We start from the raw sequence: 22,071 nt of genomic DNA, 5'->3' as shown, positions 1-22,071 counted from the left end.
GATATTTGATTTTTTTTAGGGAAGATTTATGGTTCATATCAGCTTACAACTACTATGATACCTATTAAAAATATTCCATTTAAAATTATTATTATTAGATTGGAAGTTACATAACGTGTTTATTAACCATATTATTTAATTAGTTTTGTAAAATAATAAATTTAGGTTTGACATTTTCAGTGTTCAATTTATTTTAGTAATAATACCAGAAAGATTAATGAAAATATAAATAAATTAAAAAATTTTCGTAACAGTTCCTACGCAATAATTTAATAAAGACACTAGCCAAGTTGGCCACGGTCAAGTATTTCGTAATTTCAAAACGCTTTGCGCTGGTATTGTATTACAAAGTTAAAATTATAATTTTTTTAGGATTAGTATTATAACATCGTTAACGTTATTTTACGCTTCTATACCGCAGACAAGTTTTATATATTAACTGTTTGGTCGTCTTGTCTAGTCAAGAGTGAATATGGCTGTTGTTATCCTTATACCGTATGTTGTTATATACACCAATTAAATTACTAAAACTGGTTTGAATATCCTTTATAGCTCTCTGCTCCTCTTATGTAGGCTTGATCATTTCTTTCACCGTTTTTTTTCCTTTTTAACTCTTACCCCATGTGTACTAACATAAGGACAGAATATTTTCCTTTCTTGTATTAAGATATTATCTATTCAAAATATTTTATTTGATTCTTAATAAATTTAATTTTAAAAATATTTATTTGTTAGCAGAGTTGGATTTATAACCTGAAAATTATTGGTTAATTTCCGGTTTAATTTTTTGACAATTTTTGGAATTAAAAATATAGTTACTTGTTTTTAATGAGCATCGTGTCGTTAGTGTAACAGTTACAAAAGTGGTAGGATATAATAATTCTTATCATATTACCTCATTATCTTCTTACCGGTTATTAATTTGTAAACAAAGATTTATATAGATATCAGCAATAAGCTGAATAAGGAATTAAAAAATACTATTACATACCAGTAATTATGGGTAACAGAATAAGAAACATAAATAAAAAAATTACTATTCGGTATGTGAAAATGCGGCTGACCCATGAAAAATGTTAAATATTTTAAACTTCATTAAAATTCGGTTTTAATGGCGGTTCGAAGAGATACCAATGTCCGTTTAAAAATCTGTTACTATTTCCTTAAATTTAAACAAGAAGTTCTTACTAAATGAAGTCAGTTTCAAATGTTCTTTTTTGTTAATTTAGAAATCTTGGGTAGTATTTAATTATATTTAAAAAATTCCCGATATATTATTGTTTACCTAGTCAGAATCCATATCTGTAAAGAGCTGCGTCTCCCTTTAATGTAAAATTACAGTATACATTTATAATTATATTACTTCCTAAGTTTGCAAGATTACTATGTGCTTTGAACTATAAACTAACACCTAATGTTGGCCAGAAAGTTCGACTGAAACACCAAAATCATTAAAATTTAACTTTCAGCACGAAAACGTAAGCGTTTAAAATTCTGTACCACCCAAATATAAAGCTGCTCGTTTTATTAGATATATAATTTAACGCCTTTGATAAGAATCTATAACTAGGAGTTGTGGGATATCAGCGCGTAGATTTTAGATTCTCCCAGGTTGCAGTCAGTTTCTTACACATCCAATACACGTAGTGGAAGTGTTACCGTGTTATTAATTTAAATATTTAAAATTTAAATATTCTTTTTTTCCATATTACTAATGTTTCATTCACGAATGAAATTTATCACGGATAACCTAAATCCATTTCAAATTACTTTTCGTTTTCTTTAATTCAATAACAATGAAAATATTTCTATTTCTTTTTAATTTACGTTTTGGTTTGAGGAATAAGAAGTACGAGGAGGTAGAGTAGCAATCTAACAATCGTCAACATCTGTAGGACACAAGTGCGTGCGGGTGCCTCTTTACGTCTTCTTCACAAACGCACACGCACACATGTATTTACAAAGCATTGACCGTTTCCTGTTTGAGCTCCACTTCCTGTCTTTGTTGGGAACCCACCCGGTGGAACATTGTCCAGTATATATGAATATAATGTTAAAGAAGAACTAGAAAAGATAGAACGAACTAATATCTTATTCTATTTTGTTTTCGTTTCTTAAATCCTCTTTATAACTATCTATATATTTTATTTTATTTTTCGTTTTATAAATACGTATACTTCATACGCGAAGGCGCGTTCGCACATTCTTTTACATTCACTTGAGAAGCCTCGTGAAATTTTTTATTCATATTTCTTTTTTTTTATTTTGTAGCTGTACATATATATATATATGTATATATTATTGTTGTTTGTCCTTCCGCTGTATACATCTCTCACCTTTCTCTTTAGAATTCCTTGAATTATTTATTTCCTTTTAAAATTATTGTTTAACGCCATATTTTTTATCATTGTTTATGTTTAATTTATGATTAAAAATGTGTTATTAATAAACGAAAATCTAAACTTATAATTGTTATTACATGAACATGATTATGTAATATTAATCGTTCATTTATTTTTAATTATTATTATTATGACATTTATATTGCCGACCTCCGTGGTAAAGTGGTAAAATCAGCGCCTTTCATCTAGAAGGTTCTGGTTACATGCTAAAAAATTCATTCCTCATCACAAAAAAAGGCGGTCAATAGGTAATTGTAATATTGGAAATAACTTAGTTGCTGGAGTAAAATACATAAATCTGTTATTATTTTTATGAACGTATAATTGCTTTTTAACCGTTTGTTTTTTCCTGATTTTTTTTAAAAATACGTAATCATAAAATTGCGAAAATATAAACTTGATTTACTTCTAAAAATTTTTTTAATAATTAAAAACAAAAGAATAACATGTTTGGATACCGGGGACATTCTATGTGATCTTCGGCTAAAAGACTGGAAATTTTGTAAATTTATAAAAAATCTTTTACATGCATATGCTTTGTTTTTGTATAATAAATGAACTTAACTGCTTATTTCTGTTTTTTTTTTGTTGTTTAAATACAGTTTTCCTGTTAATTTTAAGAGTGCATTTTATAACAACGTAGAAACAACGACAATAATATTATTTTAAAATACGTTATTTTAAATATAACTTTAAAATATATTATCGGATATATCAGAATTATTTATTGTTAAGTTTTTTTTTTTATTTGATGAAAGTTCTGGGTTTGAATATCCTACTGAAATTTGAATTCCTTTAAAAAAGTGAAGTATAATTTTTTTCTGTTAAAGGAATATATTAATTTGTAGCTTTAAATTATCTATCTAGTCGGACAGTCATTCTTTTAATGAATCACTTGGTATACAAATTACATTAATAAAAACAGTTTACACCAAGAGTAATGATGTTTAATAAATGCAAAATTCCTGTAATAAATTGTTTTTTGTATGTCTAAATATTAGCTTTATTCTGGAGTAGAAAGTAAATTATTGATTTATAATTGAAGCCTGTTTGGACTTAATGGCTTGAATTGTGGGGTACAGCATGCAACTCTAGTATTGACATACTTACTTGAACGCTACCAGACAAAAACATTGTGAAAAATGCTATACATACCCAAGTATATAAGCAATAGTTTCATGTATAATGATCTTAAGTTACGAACCGTTCGGCAGGAAATCTCTCGTCAGCCTACGGTATCAAAATCGTTTGGATCGGCACCCGAATTATTTGGCGGTCAATTTATTGGATAACACGATCGGCGATTTTTCGAGTTTGTTAAGGAACAATATTCTTGGTTTGCCTTATCGTTTCAATTAAGTGACTTTATGGTCTGGCTGTACGGAGTGCTCTTCCATTTCATTTTGTTGTTATGGTTAAGACACCAGCTGCTGAGTCTGTGACTACTTAATGTTAATTCAAATTTAGATTTTATTAACTTATTGTTCATTTGTCTTGCTGAACAGATTGTAAAGTTGCTGTGTCGTTATAATAAAACAAAAATTCTAGAGGGATTGGCATGCTGATATGCGATATTATATTCCAGACATTGTAGAAGGCAACCAGAAATTGTTTCACTCTACTTAATAAGTTCGACATGGTATTCTTGTTATTCTTGGGGATGGCTTTATTTTATGTCATGTCGCCTATTTTCAAAAAGATATTTATTTAATTTTTTTGATTAATTTAATAATTTAAATCAAAATTGCATATACTTTTGATTACGCACCTAATATACATAAAATGTATTATTATTGTTCTAATGAAAAACAGGCTCACGACTAGTTAGAGCCGAATTATTAATTTTTTTTATGATGAAGTGAATTTCTTAGGGTGTCAAACCTTAGCCGGGATTTGAACCCAAAATTATACGGCAGAAACATTACCAAACTGCTACGAAGGCCGGGGAAAATGATTTTTTTGGGATGTTTTATGCTCACATGTTTGTCTTATGGTATGTTTCATACTGTTTTAAATATTAGCAGAATTCTGATCTATATTCTTTTTATTCTAATTTTTGAAATATTCATAATATGGGTCACCTCGCTACAACTATCTTAGGTTAAGTTTATAGTTAATATAATTATTTTGAGGAAATTGTTTATGTTTATATTATAACTAGTTAATTTACCGGATGTTTTAATAATGTTAATTTACTATGTTTTATTCTAAATAATATTTCCGAATGAAAATTTACATTTTATATTTTGCATGTGAAATATAATATAACTTTGTATTCATCGTCGATTTTTAAAATCGTATTGGCAGCACAGATTTTTTTTCTTAATTTTATCATTTATTTTTAGCACTAAAGCAAATTGAATACAACATTTGAGAGTTTTTAAGTATAATAGTTCAAATTTAATAGACAATACCTCAAATTTAGTACTCATTATAGCAATTATAATTGTGTAAGTAAATTTTGCAAAATTTTATCTATTATTTATGAAAATTAGTTAAAAAAAAGATCATTAGTTGTTAAAAGGAGTTTAATTCATTGGAACAAAATAATACTAATGTAATCTTTTTAACTTCAAAAAGTAATCTTTTTAACTAATTACCTTTGAAGAGATAAAAACGCCTTCATTTTTAAAAATATATTTAATATTTTAAGCTGAATAGATTATTGCTATCATATTGCTTAAAAAATGTGTAGTTTTAATATATATATTTTTTAAATTATGTTTAGTGAATTTCTTTTATTTATTTTTTATTAATTTGTTAATTTTTTCATGTTTCAGTGGATACCACTGCCCCCGCGCCTATGTATATCAAAAGAGAACCTGGAGAACACAAAACCTTGCAAGGATTGCAAGGTATCTTCTCCCATCACCATGCCGCCCTTTTGAATTATAACGCCTCCAATACCGGTAAGTAATGTATATTTTTATAGAAATGTATGCTTGTGTTGTGTATGTGTGCGCGTATGTGTGTTTTCTCTTTCGTACTGCATTAGCGTCGTTCCATTATTCGTAGAACAATCAAAAAATACCTTCCTTTTGATGTTTTAGGTTCTTGTAGTATATAACCATTATTTTTTTTAAACTAGAATTCTTCCGTTAAGAAAAGTGAAGAGAAAACTTTTGTCCTGATATTTAAATTTTATTCATTTAAACTCGCAAGCCAATTAATTTATAGTAACCTATTCAGCTGTTTTGTTTTGTTTTTTTTTTAATTATTATTTCCTTAAATTAAATTTTTGGGTTCCATTTTTCCTCTTTTTTTTGTTGAAGGATTTGTATATATCATTCAATATTTTTAGAGCTTTTAACGGCTTCATAAAAAATTCCAGATAACATCTATTTTATTATCTCTTCCAGGATCACACACGTCTTCTTATTCATACAATATCACACCTTAAAACCAGTTTAAACTGTCTGTCCAGTATGGTAATAATCGTTCCAGAGTATAATTACAAATAATATCTTATTTATTTATTTATTATTATTATTTAAATTACACAAATATGAATTTCATGAATTCATAAATAAAAAATAAAAATGCGAAGTGCAGTTCCATATTTTAGACAAATACATTAAATAGTAACTTTAATCCGGTTTTAAAAGTGAAATGAAGTCTGTTTGTAACTTCACTCTCTATCAGAGAGAGAGAGAGAGAGAGAGAGCTCTTAAAAAGTATAACAATTTTTTACAGTAATAACAATAACTTGATGGTCGTTGTAGTCAGAAGACCATCAGCATTATTTGATGCGCGCGGTCCGTTTGAAACCAGTTTTACAGTGACCCAGAACTCGTTTACGGCATTGACTGTTGTTTTCTAGGTAACAGGTTACTGAAGATTTTTTTTTTTTTAATCTGTAAAGTAATCACGCTTATGTATTGTTGTTAAAAATATATGAACGTATTTTGAAATCGACTAAGAATTTTTAATTTATTTATTTGTAATTTAGAACGTGAATTTATAAATTATTTATTTTATTTATTATCTTTAAAAATAATAAACCCTTTTTTTATTAATGCAGAATGTGTTTTCTCAAATTTAGTGGTCTTTATTAAACTATTTTATTTTGTTATTTTTCCTATTTACGTGCTCATTGTTTAATTGTTGTAGTTATTAAATTATCATAAAATATGAATACAGAGAAATTTTTTAATTTTACTTTCTAATCGTTTATAATATACTGGGCAGTTTGCATCTTTGATTAATTCGTCACGCATAAGATGCGTAGAAAGCGGCTTTTTGTAATAATAAGAAAGCATCTTAATCTATAAGGTCTTAGTATCCTAGTTATAATCAATTAAAAATATTTTTTCGAGGTCCCTTGAGCGAAACTTCTTTATTTTCCGAAATATATATATAGTAAGAGAGAGAGTAATATATTTGGTAGTTTTTTTGTTTAGTAAAATTCAAATAGCCGATAACACGCGTTGATTGGATATTTTTTAAAATTCATAATTATTTAATTGAAATGGAATTTGTAAAATATATATTAAAACACATATATTATCAATAAAAAAGAAACTTTCTTTAATATATGTTTTGGTTTACTGTTCATTTTTGTAGCGTAAGAAAACTGCTATGCGTGACCCGGGATTCGAAGCCGGGACTTCCGAATGAGAGACCAAGACGCTACCATTCCGCCAATGGATCGGCATTTTATTTATTATTTTATTCGTATCAGTCTACACTTTTTTTTTTTTTAAAGGAATTTATTTAAAGAAATATAATAGATTAATAAACGGTAATATTTCAACTAATCAACGATTAGCTTTTATTAAATATAGTTTAAAATAAAAATATTGGTCTACCTGAAGACATACCACATATTGAGTTTAAGGTTCATAAACTATGGATGTAATTATTTTAAACATTTTTGAAATTTCACTCGAGTAAAAATAGCTTAAAAGCATAATTTTTTTCTTTTTAGCTAATACCGAATTGTTTTATTATTTGTCTCTAAGTACGTTTATGTTTGTTTTGTTTTTATAATTAATTATTTATTATACGAAAAGAGCAGTGTAAATATTTACGAGTACTTTTGACGTACAAAAAAGAATTCATTATGCGCTTAAATGAACTCAAAGAATAGTTAATTAAAATAACAAAGCGGCGTTTAATAATTGAAGAATAAGTACTAGAGACAATAAAAATGGAAAAAAAACCAATTATATAGACTTCAATCAGCTTAACCAACCCTTTAATGAAATGTTACCCTTTAGGGAGAGATGAAGTCCGTCTTATGTATATCACAAAGGATTTGGTTGTTGCATCGGTATATTACCATAGATGGTCGTCATAGCATTAAGTTAGGGATACATTGTCGAAGGGAGTTAAAAGGACAATAACAGATCGACAGCAGGTGACTGCGGGACACCCTGCTTTGCTTCTGTTATATATATATATATATATATGTATTAAACCACGTCCGTCCTTACTTGCCCGTCGGTGACATAGGGGTGAGTTGTTATTGCACAACTGCTTACCGCATCGATGGGGTAAGATATGATGATGATGATGATGTGAGGAAGGGTAACAATATATGAAAGGAAGGGTTTTTCTAAATTTTTGGAAAACAGAACTAGGCTTTAATCCCTTTCCTTCCAGCTGGCGTCAACACGCGCCACTCACTCAATCAAACCCTTCAATTCACCCCCTTCATCCGTTCGTTCATTCTTACATCCCTTTTATTCATATAGTCCTGTATTTCATCTGCAACAAATGACGTAAACTGATGTTGCAGTTCTTTTATTTTTTCTTGTTTCTCTCTTTTGAAGACATAACACGGTTAAAGAAATGTGGAAAAGTTTTCTAAACATCCGGTAAGAAGAGTACGTTTGTTGTATTCTATTTTATTTATCGTTACTAAAGCTGTACTTAATTCATTTTTTATTATTTAAAGTACGAAATTACAAGAATTTTCCGTTACAATTAAACAGCTTATATACCTTTAAAGTAATATTTATATTTCAAAATTTCACCATAATTAATATAGTTCGAAAATTTTGTTCTAGTTTTACTGTTGCATAGCTTCAATTGTTTAAAAAGGCTTAATTGAAACTCGGAATAGTATATTTCCTAAATTTAACGATGGTGTTCATAATGATTTTGGTTTTAATACATTTAATATCAAAATCAATGTTCGAGTAATAATTTTTTTAACCGTAAAATTCAACTTCATTCGAAGATCTATTAGAATTTTAATAGAATGTTTTATAGAATGTTATCTCTATTAGAATGTTTATAGATTTTTTCGAATCCAATCCAGTTATGGTAACAAAAACCAGCCGGTCAGGGCTCGCTTCGCTCGTCCGACCGTTTAGCCAGGGGGCCACGCTCCCTGGATTCTCGACGCGTTTGTGTGCTGATGTTTGTGAAATTATAAAGTATTTTACAGATATTTATTAAAGAAAAATATTTTACTTAATTATATTCCTGTTGCCATGGTAAAAAAATAAATATGTGAGTACATACAGCAAACAAACCAACGTACCGTGCTTTTTTATTGGAGAGATATTCAGACTATCAATCGTCAGTAGGAAAAACTTTTTAAAAGTTTGGAATTAGATCCATAAATACAGTTCTATTTTGCATCACTGTTTATAAAAAAGAAAAAGAAAAAAATTCCACCGGATATAATTCTTAATTATTGTATATAGATATAGTTTATCTTAGTGAAATATCTCATTCGAGTGGATTATGAGAATATAGTTAATAAATCTTCTTTTTTATTGTTTAATAATACTTCAAAAGATTTGTTCAGAGTTGTCCTTTGGCCTTTATGAATTCGTGGCAGTATTTATCGTTGAATTAAAAATATCCCTACTTTTGAATCAAATGATATTTAATTTGTAAATGGAGGATGGTTCAGGTCATTTAAATTTGTAAAAAATACATCGTCTTTGACGATTGCCAGAAAGAAAAATCACAATATATCAAACTGCATAAACTTATGGTCATTCAGTTGTTTCTTGGCATCCTATCCAATCAGGAAATATTCACTTGAGGTAATCTCTAACTTGGAAGAGCGAAATAAGGAGATAGCTGATCTTGCTTTCAAATATATATATATTTCCGTGAATGTTTTAAAATTCCTTTTTTTGTTAACTACACAAAACATCATGAACTCTAGATTAATTAAGTTACTTTTCCATAATTACGCGAGTATTTTCATCAGACCAATTAACACATTTACGATGGTTCCTTAGGCCAGTCGATTTGAAACGTACTTCATCAGACTACATCATTGGTTATGAGAAATGAGGATCTGCTGTAGAACTAATAATAATTCGCAAAATTCTACCGCTATCTAGAGATTATTTTCTGGAAGTATATACGCGTTATATGAATAACAAATACAGCGATGTGTAACAGCGGTGTGTTTAACAAGAAACCATTTACTTTTACGTTTTAGTCAAATATATTTAGTCTAAACTCGATTTTGTAGTGACTATTTAAACGTCCTTATTCTCAGTATAGATACAAAAACGAACTGAATTGAAGTAGTGATGATTAAATCAACTGATTATTACGAATTCCAGAATTAAAATTTCCTACCTGTTCTGTAATAGTACAGAATTTAGATGTGTATGCAAAAGTACTGACTTTTAGCCCACTGTGTAAATATAAACGTTAAAAGTTTTCTGTTAGTTCATATATTTCTATTTTAGATTCTTTAATCATTTAAAAAAAGTTTGTAAAAAACATATATTGTTATATTATGTTAGTATGCATAAATATTCAAGTGATGAGCGGTAGATCTAGCGATGCGTAACAACACAGAGTTGTTTATCAAGAAACTTTATTTTACTTTTACGTGTTATTCCTATATATTTGTCATTCCGTATTCGAATGTGAATTTTATGTACACACCCTTATACGCGCACGCGTGTATTTTTATAGGAATGGGTTGAAAAAGCTTGGCAATCACAGTTGATGGACTGCATAGTCACAGCTGCCTGAATGTTTGCGTATTATGGGGTTAGAATTGCGATCTGTCCGGAAACACCTGGGGCTTTACGCAAGCCGCACCGTTGACAATTTCACCCCAAAAAAACATCACTACTTTGACTCCCTCAAAAGGGTTGTATACGAATTTTTGGGACAAAAGTAGGATTTTTGTCCTAAAAGGGTAGCTAACCTTATTTTTGTCCTACATACATTTTATTTATTTCGATCCAACCCCTTTCATTCCTATAATTGTGTAACACCCTTCAGTATAAAAAATATATACATTATCATATGAATTTAACTGTTTTCCACACCTCTGTATTTTGTATTAAATTCTTTTTTTAACTATGCTATTCGTATTACAATTTGATATATTGTATGTTCCTCTTATTTTAATCTTTTTCTTATATTGAAAAGTTGTTAATTATAATAATAAATCAAATTTTACGAGGTTAACATGAATTATATGTAGGCACATATTGAAAATTGTTTAGTTTTTTCTTAAAAATAAAATTTTGTAATTAAAAAAAATTGTTATAATTTGTTTTTGTATAACTTTTTATTAATAAGTAGATTCCTTTACGATGCTATTAATGTTTATTTAAATTTAATGATTATTTTCAATATATTGATTAAATTCGTTTTATTGTTTATTTAGGGTAAATATATTCTTAGTTGATAATATTTAACTATAATAAAACATAGAAGACGAAAGTTTGCAGTACCAGCCTCAAATTAATTTCTAGAAGTTAGTTTTTTTATTAAATCAGTTTACTTAATTCTTAAAGAGAATAAATCAAGGATGTTTTTTTAATTTTTATTCTATTTATTTATTTATTTAATTTTGCATCAACCTTGTTGGTCAATAGTAACACTTAATGGGTCACATGTATATAATTTTAATTACAGAATTCTTCTTTTATCAGTAAAAGTTAGAATTTGTTACTTATATTATTCGCAATAAAATATGAAGCTGAAAATTGAAGTTCTTCAAATAATTAACAATTTTCTCATAAATTGTCACATTATTTAAGCACTTTTCGAGAACTTGTGCTTCATTTTTTTCCGTTTAAAATTGCTTAAATAATGTGACAAATTACGAGAAAACTATTAATTATTTGAAGGACTTCAATTGGCTAATAATTTGCTTTACTGATCTGGCAATATTCACATAGATTTCGTTCCTTTTTTAATATGAGATGTACATAGCTGTATTCTATCATCAATAGAGTTGTTGTTTCCTGGGAAATGAACTTGCGGGATTTTCTTCATAAGCACACTTTATCGTACTTGATGGAATTTTTGAGGTTTGATCTGTTGCCATTTTTCGTTATTGATTTACTTTATTAAAGATAGTTTTTGAATTTCTCTAAGCGTCGGCAAAATTTTCAATTGCACAGAGAGTGATCGTGAGATTTACCAGCTTGTCTGCTTCTTCATTCGGTTTAACGCCTAAATGGGGTGGTATCCAGCTTAGTTTGATATCTGCAGAAGGTCTTTTGGCTTTGATTAGGTTGTACGTTTCGTTTATTTTTTTTTTTAGATTATGATGTTGTCCGTTAAATTATTTTCTATTGCTTTTTTTGCGCTACGGGAATCCGCGAAGTATATTAATTTTTCTATATCGGCTTCGTCGATGTGTTTCAATGTTTATAAAATGGTTAAACCTTGGCTATTGAAGATAAAAACATCGTGCGTGAGTTTGAATAAAAGATTCATTTCTGGCGTAACTAAAGCGCAACCTGTGCTTTTTTTTGGATTTCGACGCATCTATGTATACATGTAGATAGCCTGCTTAATTGTCAACTAGTAGTCTATGTGTATGATTGTATAATGTTTAGAAATGTTCGTATTCTCTTTCAGTATTTTTGGTGTTGATTGAAGCCAAGGAGGTGTTTTAGTTAATTCTCGTTTCATTGACTTGAGATCGGTGAGGTATTTTGTTACTCTCTCCTCAGAAATTATTGTTTATCATTCATTCGGTTACTCGATGATTGAAGCAAAGATTACGACGCTTTCTGATTCATTATCAATTGACGAGTAAACGTACATATTTAATCATATCCTAAATACATATGTATTTAGTTCATAATAGATTATGTAGTTGTATAATGATGCTTTTTAAAATGTTAATAAAAGTTAATGTATGCTACTTACGTATAAAGATTATGCATATTTTTTGCTAGATGGTACAGTACAGTATTTTGAATACGTAAAGCTGACAAAATATTCATTAAATTTATTGTTTTAATCTACATTAATTGAATACAGAAAATTTGTTAATAAAATTACTAAATTATCCAATCAATTCTAAATATTTATAGAACGCGCTAATAATTGAAGTGATAAAAATTTAAAATAGTGACCTACATTATTATTATTAGCTTCTTAAATTTCTTACCCATTAGTACTAATATTTTTAATTTTTTTTACTTTTGTTTCTCCTTGATGCTTTTTAAAAAATTATTAAATGAATTAGAGGATGCAACTTCTACAATATTTTCATATAAAACAATCTTTTTACGGAAATATTTATTGAGAAAAAATATTGAATTTTATAAATTGTTTTATTTCCTTTAATTTTCATAATATTATTTCAATAAATTTATTTTTTTATACGAACATTAAATGTTTATTTTACTTTTATGATTTTTTATATGCCGATAATTTAAACATAAATGTCGTGTTATTTGTTCTTGCAAATCGTAGATTTAACCAACCGTAACGAGCATTAGCAAATAAATGTATTGTAATAATATTTTTAACACATTATGTACAATAATAGAGTTGTTTGTCATTTCTATTAAATACGGTCAAATAATTTGGCGCTGGTCAAATATATATTCTAGAATACATTATTTCCGCGTAGGAAAAGATGTAATTTGACATAAATTGGCGACTAGCCAAACTATTTAACCGTATTTAATAGTAATTACAAACTAGCTCTTATTATACGATAGATTTTAAACTATTTCCTCTATAATATTATTATTTAAACTTCTCATACTACATCAAGATACTATAAGCTGTTTTTAAACTAACCAGTTTATTTTTTAATTTGGGGTAAGAGAGTTTTGTAGTATTTTAATAATTAAATCCGTTCGTTAAAGTTACGTACGACCTTTTTAATATTATTATTATTATTACTATCTAATAATAAAAGTTCCGGGTTCGAATCTCGTATAAAATTCAATGACATCCATTATCATTGAGAGTCAGTCTGTTATCTTTATTGTATAAATTGTTCGATGATTATTTATTTGTTTTATATTGTTTTTTTTTTTTTTTAATTTTGTTTATGCTGAGTTAAATTAAAAATACTTAAATAAATTTGTCTCTAATAGTACGAGTAAATTATTATTTTTTTAAATTAATTTTATCTTTTATTTTACTTTAACAAAATTATTAAGAGGAGTTTTTTAATATCTTGTATTTACACTATTAAAAAAATAAAAGTGTTATTAAGTTATCAAATTAAATTTTAAAAAAATAAAATAAAATAATCCTGATGTTGGCGAATGAAATGAACAACCAATGATTGAAAATAGAATACCAAAATAATAACCTTTTTTTAAATATTTAAATGTAAATATTGATATATATTATAATAAATATTTTTATGTATTTAACTCTTTATACTAATAAAATCTGGTCCATTGGTTGGTGGTTCGTATATTAAGGTGTAATTTTTATTTTGATGGAATAATTAAGATAAAAACAATTTATAAAAGATAAAGATTGGAGAAGATGAATGGAAATTAAGTTGTAGGATATACGAAAAAAGGTAAAACAAAAAAATTATAGAAGACTAAAAAGATTGAGAATCATTAGTAAATTAGTGTTTAAAAAATAGCAATTTTTTTATTGTTTTCATCGATCTATAAACTTGTTCGTTATTGTTATAGTAGCATATTTCGCTTTAGGTGCTCTCTCTTTTTCTGTTTAGTATCCGGAACCATCATAAGGTATTACTTCAAAGGATGATATGTACGAATGAAAATGAAGTATAGTCTTCAGATCTGTGGTTAATTGAAACCCAACTACCAAAGAACACCGGTATCCACAATCTAGTATTCAATTCCGTATAAAAGTAACTAACTGCCTTTACAAGGATTTGAACCTTAGATTTCGGTACAGCAGGGCGAAATAAAAATGGTTCTAATTTTTACTGTTGAAATGATTCAGTAGAATCATTTCAGTGCATGTACGAGTACATCAGAGCCGATCAAAGTTTAAAGATATCGATTTTTTAATTTTAAAAACTTTTTTGTTTTATTTTCATGTATCATTTTTCGATATAGAAGAATAAATAACCAATGAGAGGAAAGAATTACAACTTTTTTATCAGCCTTTTTCTTGATATTTCTTAAATTCCAAGTTATTTTCTTTAATTACGAGTTAGTTATTATACACGAATGAAAGCAAGCATAAAATATACCGGTGAAAGAAACTAGACGCTACCTTTTTTTTTTTTTAAAGCGTACTGATCAAGGTAGTTTTGGAATTTTAACCGTTGAAATATTTTAATTATGATAATATAGGGGCGTTTCGAACGTCCGAATATTTCCTACCCGAGGGGAGAGGAAATAAAACAAACACGACGATCATCCGAAATTATTACGTCACTAAAAGAGAACTATTCAAGAAGATTCTCACTGACCTTAAAAAAGGCCGTCCAGGTTTACTATAACCTTATCGTACTTGTATTTGATGGTAATTCCGTCTAGTTTAGTTTAGGGTTGAATTTACGGTGGTTTTCGTTTAGTATTATTTTTATAATCGAGTAAGGGTTTATTGTCTACGGATATAAATATAGTACGATGGACAGTGGTCAGTTTAGTTTATATGTTATATCACTACGATTACACGTCCGTGGTATATCTATCGAACAGTTTTACATTACTAGTTCTTGACCTAGAATAACTGGACCTAAGACTCGTCCTTGTTCGGCCCTAAACTACTACAAACTACGAGTCCTGTTTCATTCCAGTGTGGTGGACAGTGGTCACCCTGCCGGGCGTGGGATTCTATAAATTCAATTTAACCAAGACGGAAGGGGTAGAAAAAAGAATAGTCATCCTATTGTTACGTCCTTAAACTTTAGTTAGTTCGTTCGTTAGGTCATCGGTGTGATGAAGGGATAAACTAAACCTATTTGAAGGAAGCAAGAAGGGATAACTGTATATTCATTTAGCATATAAACCCTTATCCTTTAAAAGATTTCACGCCCTGTTTGTTCATATATTATTATTAAAATATTCTACAGTCATGTATGGATGCGTAAATTAATTTTCACTTTAATTATAATAATTTCTTTTGTAGGAAAATATTTTGTATTAATCGATTACTTCCGATGTACCCGTAATTTTGTTTTTATAATTTTAAATTAAAATCGCTTACAATTAATTTGTACTATAAATAATGTAGATTAATTAATGCTGGAAAATAAATTACTTCTTTACATTTTATCGTATTCTTTATTTCACAGTTTTAAAACCCTATTATTGAAATAATTGGATTAATATTACAAAAAAATGGAGGGTTTAATATTTTATTTAAAATGATTTGGTAGGTAACCATATTTTTTATCTGCTGAGCTAGAAAAACGCGAAGTCAATACAAATTTGAGAAGAAAATAAAAATTTTATTTTATTTTTATGAAAAGTTGAAAACGCAATTATTGAAGTTGAACAGACATAAATTTAAAACAAAATCACTCAAAATGTCCTACCCTGATTCATGAATGGGTTATGTGTGTTTTTAGTATTTGAATTAAACGTCATCGGATGTTTACTTCAAGTTACAATGATGGTTTAGAGAGATATTTAACTTACCACCTCCAACATACAAGCTTAGTTGTTTGTAATTTCATCACACCTTGATAATTCAGAAAAATGGATAAATCAGATTGTGAAGTTAAAATTTTCTATAATAATAATATGCATTCATATCTGTTAGCTAATATATTTTTTTTTAAACTGACAAAACAGTTGGAGTTTTCCGTCAAGCGACTAAAGCCGCGTTCTGGGAAATTCCTACAACTGTGGGTTGTTTCTGATAAAATTCGGCTTACACATACACACACACACACACACACACACACACACACACATAACTTAATTAAAAATATTTATCATTTTATTTAAATATAATATTTATTATTTGATTCAACGATTCTAACTAAAGCGCGCGCGCGCGCATACCGTGTTTAATTCGCGCGGGTGTGAGGATGCTATTGACTACGGTCGGCACTAACTAAACTAATGTAATTTCACAACTTACATAGAACAACTTTGGATTGCACGGTCGATAGCTGGTGTAGCCGCGAGGCTTAACGTAGTAGGTTACATTTTTACGCTTTAAATGTTATTTATTTATTTAATTTTACCGCTCACTTGTGACGTCACAACATAGCAGACGATGATAACAGCATTTTTTGGGTGGGGGTGTGATTTTGCAAAAATTTTTTTTTGCGAATTTGTTATTTTTTAATTATTAACAAATGTACCTTAGAAACATATGACCTTAATTAGGCGAAATCTCGAGATACTAAGGGTACAGCCTCACCCCCTTGACCTTTTAAGTTGATAATTTAATGGCATCAATGTAGATGTAATCAGGCCAAGTTTGGTAAAAATCAGTCTAGTAGTTCTGGAGATATAAGGTGATTCAGAGGCCAACACCGAATAAACGTACATAAGAACATTAACAATCGGAAAATTTCCATCTGGTGTTTTAAATTTTCGGGTTCCCTATGTGTTAAAATGGCAAGATCCGTTAAAAACCGCATATGCCCAATTTGAACCGGTTACCTTCTAGAGCTATAGCACTATCTAGAAGGAAAAGAAATTATATACATATAAGATTCTTTTCGCCGGATAGTGTTCTCCGTCCGTGTATGGAAAACCGTAATCGGCCAATATTAATATTCAAAACAAATATTACCATTTATTAGCACCTTATTTATCTACTGTAAAATAAACGTGTGGTTTTAATTTCATTTGAATTAAATTTTAAAAAGGTAATCGGTTATAAAAATAGTTTCCTCATAAAATATTCATTTTCATAACGTAATTAAATTTTTAATGTTATCATATCTTTTTAAATTTTACTCTTAGACATTTAAAAAAGGAAAATTCTTTATGCTTTATTCAAATATAACTATTTAATTCAAATATAACTATTTAAAAAAAACTAACATTAAAAAAATCCCTTTCGGCACGCCGGAAGGCGGAGGTAGATTTCACCGGTGCTAAGTAGGGGATAAAAAAGATTTCCACCTTAAAATTAAGAAAAACTTCAAATTTACTCAATACGACAATAGTTGCATGTGGAAATAAGTTTCACATATCTAGCATATGACAAGCCCCATCTGCTTACAATTCCAGCAAATGTTTGGTCGTCACTTGCCAAGAGTAGGTCATATCAGAAATTGTTGCAGAAAAAAGTTTTAGGTAATGTTTAGAGGATTAACGACCACTTCAAACCGATTCGATACTGTGCCTTTTAAGGGACGTATGAATTTTATTGATACCGTTTATCATTCGCTTTTATCATTTTTTCTACCTCCTGTGCCAATGATATTTTCAAAAAACTTTACTTAGATAAGTTTTAGGCCCTTATCCAAAGAATAGTAGGAACTTTAAACGATATTTTACTTAACAAGAAAGGTAGATATTTTGTTTTTTTGAAAATGCTCCTCCCATTTCCACCCCCATATCCGATTTTGCCCGTTTACGAACTCGACCGAGATTTAGGGTCGATATATTTTATGTATCAATTTGAAAGTAATTGGCGCAAAATTACGGCAATTATCGTGTTCACAAGAAAGTTAAATATATATATATATATATAAACTATTGAACTGACGGTGGTTTTAGGATCTGGGAAATGTGAAACGTGAAGATTTATCGAAATTTTGCGGAAGTCGAATCATAGTACCCATTACAATAGGTAGCTTTCTTATGAAATCTACCTAACAGTATAAAATTATCACTTATTAATGTATTACAATATTCTATTGTAATTAGAGTTTTTCTATTTACAAACGTATTTTATATTTAATGTATGCAGGTGACAGGATGTGCTATTATTTCAGTTGTTATGCATTACCGTTTATTTAATGTTGCATAATTATGTATTTTTTTTATGTTCAAAACAAAATAAGTATGAAAAAAAATCTTGTAAAGAATTTTCTTTAAAGGTAGCATGCAGAAAATTTAATTCAAACAAGTTGTTAACAAAATTTTTCCCATAATAATACTATTTAATTTTTTCCTTGTACTTCTACATTTTTTAACTCACAACATATCATTGTAAATTGATATAAAGATCTTTAAAATGGATAACGATAAATTGACAGATTGTGGTGACAACGTTTTTTTATATTTTTTTTATTTTTCAAACGTCTTTGTTTTCAGTAGTTCGTGACAAATAATCATGGAACGCTACAAACATCAACAACGTTTACAAATTATAAAAATTTGTTATCGAAATATGGAATTAGTTTAAAAAATTCGAACAGAATTTTGGTATCGAAACACCAATTCACAAAAGAAATGCAAGGAGCAAGAAAATATTGTTGCTGCAAGTGCAAGTGTTCGTGAAAATCAAAATTTATCGGTTTCACGTCGTTCACAAAAATGTGCCCTCTCTTCAACTACAAAATGGTGAATTTTGCGTCAAGATCTTGGTCAACACCCGTATAAGATTCAACTAACTCAAGAATTAAATGCCGTGGACCGGACTAGAGAAGCGGATTCAAATTTTCATTAAGAAAAACATATTTTCAGATGAGACTCATTTTTGGCTCGATGGTTTTGTAAGCAACCAAAATTGGCGTATTTCGGATGATTCCAATCCACAAATGATTTAACAGACATCATTATATCGGAAAAAATTACTGTTTGGTGTGAATTATGAGCTAGTGGCATCATTGGGCCATTTTTCTTTTCGAAAATGAGCTAGGAGATGCTGTTATAATAAATGGTGAACGCTATCGAGTTATGATTTGTGATCTTTTGTTAGGAAATTTGAAAAATTTTGATTTGAATGAGATGTAATTTCAACAGTATGCCACACAGATACTGAAATAAATTTAATTACTACGTCAAAAGTTTGGCGATTCGATGATTTCACGAAATATTAATGTCAATTGGCCATTTTACTCCTTTAGAATTTTTTTTCTGGGGTTACGTTAAGTCACAAGACTATAGCAACAAATCACTATGACTGATCGAAAGCAAATATTCGATGCCGTATTAGTGAAATTCAAGCTGATTTGTGCGAAAGAGTCACGCAAAAAAATGTTGATAGATTTAATTGTGTTAAGCAAAGCCGTGGCGGCCATATGATTGATATATATTTATAAATACATTTTGAACAAACGAACATTTACATTTTTATTTATATAGATAATGTACGCAATTTTTTTTTTTTAATTTTACTAAATTAGACTTATTTCATATTGATAACAGTTCGATCCAGCGAATTGAATGAAATTCAATTTTTTTTTTAGTACCAGTTATGACAAATACTTACACGTATTATTCTGAATCGGTGAATTAATTTCATAACTTATTTATTCTATTAGCCTAAATAAACAACTATACGAATTATCTTACCTTTTTTTAATCTTTTACGTTACGTACGCAGCGAAATACTTAATATTATTTGTTTTGAGTGTAAATAGGGTATGTGTGTTTGTATTTTGTTAATTGATAACGAATTATTTTTTAATGGAAGTATTCTGTTTACCGTGCTTTTTTTTAAGCTTTAAATTAAATATTAAACTACCTTTATTTGATTTATTTAGCGTAAAAGAATTTTTCTTTATTAAGTGATTTATAAATTATTATTTATAAAGTGATTTTTAATTAATCGATTTTCAAATAAAAAGTTCTCATTCAATTCGACCAGTATTTATTTTTTAAGTTTATTCAAGCATACATCTTCACAAAATGGACCGATTTTTATGTAGTTTTTGTTTTATCTTATACAAGAAGTTATCTCCATAATTTTAAATGAAAGATATGTTTTAAGTAAATATAATTTCTTTCTTTTTTATGTTCATCGTTGCTTAATATTGGATTTTTAAAGAATAATGATTTATAACCCAATTTCATATCGGTTATTTTCTCCAGAAAATTAAAGTAGTTTTTTTTTTTTTAATTTTGGAGTCATACATTTAGCGAGACTTGGCCCATGACTAATATAGGTTTTTTTGGGCATTTTTTTTTTATTTTTATAAAGAAATTTCTCATTTATGTTTTTAAGAACGGATTTCATTATTACGAATACATTTTTTATATTTCTTCATTTTTTTCCACTTTTTAGGGCGATTATTCACGTGGATTTTATTATTTATTATACATTCTGTATGCATATAATATAATATTTGATTTTTTGGTTTTTTTTTAAATTTTAAATAAATTTTTTATCCGTTTAACTGTCTTGTAGGGGAATTTTTAATAATTTATTTTTTGCTGATAATTCTTTATTTAGGTGAAGGCTACAAATAAACAAAAATGTGTCCTTAGTGCAGTAAATGACATATAATAAAGGAACTTGCTTTCATTTAATTATATATACATATTTTACTATTATTGCTACTAAAATTATTATTATTTTAATTTTAAATTTGTCGTTCTTCAATAAAAGAACGAACGACAAATTAGTTTTTTCTGTAAAAGAAAACATAAAATTTTTAAAGAATAATTTTTTTTAAACGGTTGAAGTAATGAAGTAGAACAACTTGTTGCAGTGTGTATTATTTCCTATCGGATGAGTTAGTAAAGTTTTTGAGGGTGGTACGGGTGGTAGGGAAGTATTTCTTTCATCTTATTATAATAATCAAAGTGAAAGGTCAGACAAGGTTAGAGGAGAACGAATAAGAAGAAGATGATGCAAAAGAAATAGGGATGAAACGTCAGGGGGTGAAATGACATAAGAATAAGGGTGGGTGGTTATGTAGGGTGTTGGTGGTTGTAGTTTTTTAAGTTTTATCCACTTCAGTGGAGTCCAGCTCTATGTAATAGGATTGCTTTAGCGTTTTGTGTGTGTGTGTGTGTGTGTGTGTGTGTGTGTGTGTGTGTGTGTGTGTATGTGTGTGTGTGTGGTGGGGGAGAGTTTTAGTAAAATGAGGGATGATCATACTGTTTTTTTCTTTTTTACTGGTTCACTTCTTCCGATTTCCTTGTTGTACTAGTAGGGTACAAGCTATCCTAGTGTGGCCTTTAAAAGTATCTTCCTTCTTAATCTATTTCATTCTTTCTTTGAAATATCTCTCTTCCTTTCTTTATTATTCTTTTTTCTATCTTTATTTTATTATTGGATGATAGTGGGTGACCGTTAAAACCGGTTTCATCTTCTGCAGCATCTTCTTTACTATTATTTTTATTATTATTATTATCTTTAGCATTACGGCTTAACAACAGCTAGCCATAGCATTTATTTCATATTGTGCTTGCCTGTACTTCACCGTACAAGTGTCTTCGGTATTCATATCTTACGCTCTTATATATCATATATTATTATTATTTTGAAAGTTTTACCGGTCAAATCTTTTTTGAACTTTTTGACAACCCCTTTTCTTTTCCATTTTCTGTCTCCTTCTTTTTTATATCCTTATCTATAGCTTCTGTCTCCTTTCAATATTTATAAACGGCTATATCTTTTCAACCGACCGATCTGTTGTTATATATATATATATATATATATATAT

At 28.4% G+C, this 22,071-nt stretch overlaps 1 protein-coding gene across 1 annotated transcript in view; it reads left to right on the top strand.

Moving 5' to 3' along the window:
- The window catches only part of LOC142328146 (uncharacterized), a 646,852-nt gene that overhangs the window by 566,259 nt on the left and 58,522 nt on the right, over positions 1 to 22,071 (top strand). Inside the window, exon 8 of the mRNA XM_075371689.1 lies at positions 5,183 to 5,311. Coding sequence (XP_075227804.1) covers positions 5,183 to 5,311 — 129 coding nt within the window. The remainder of the gene's footprint in view (positions 1 to 5,182; positions 5,312 to 22,071) is intronic.

Source organism: Lycorma delicatula, chromosome 7 (genome assembly GCF_047948215.1).
Source record: "Lycorma delicatula isolate Av1 chromosome 7, ASM4794821v1, whole genome shotgun sequence".
NCBI classification, from domain to species: domain Eukaryota; kingdom Metazoa; phylum Arthropoda; class Insecta; order Hemiptera; family Fulgoridae; genus Lycorma; species Lycorma delicatula.
Note: the sequence above shows the minus strand (reverse complement) of the source record. Positions and strands in the feature narration are given on the sequence as shown.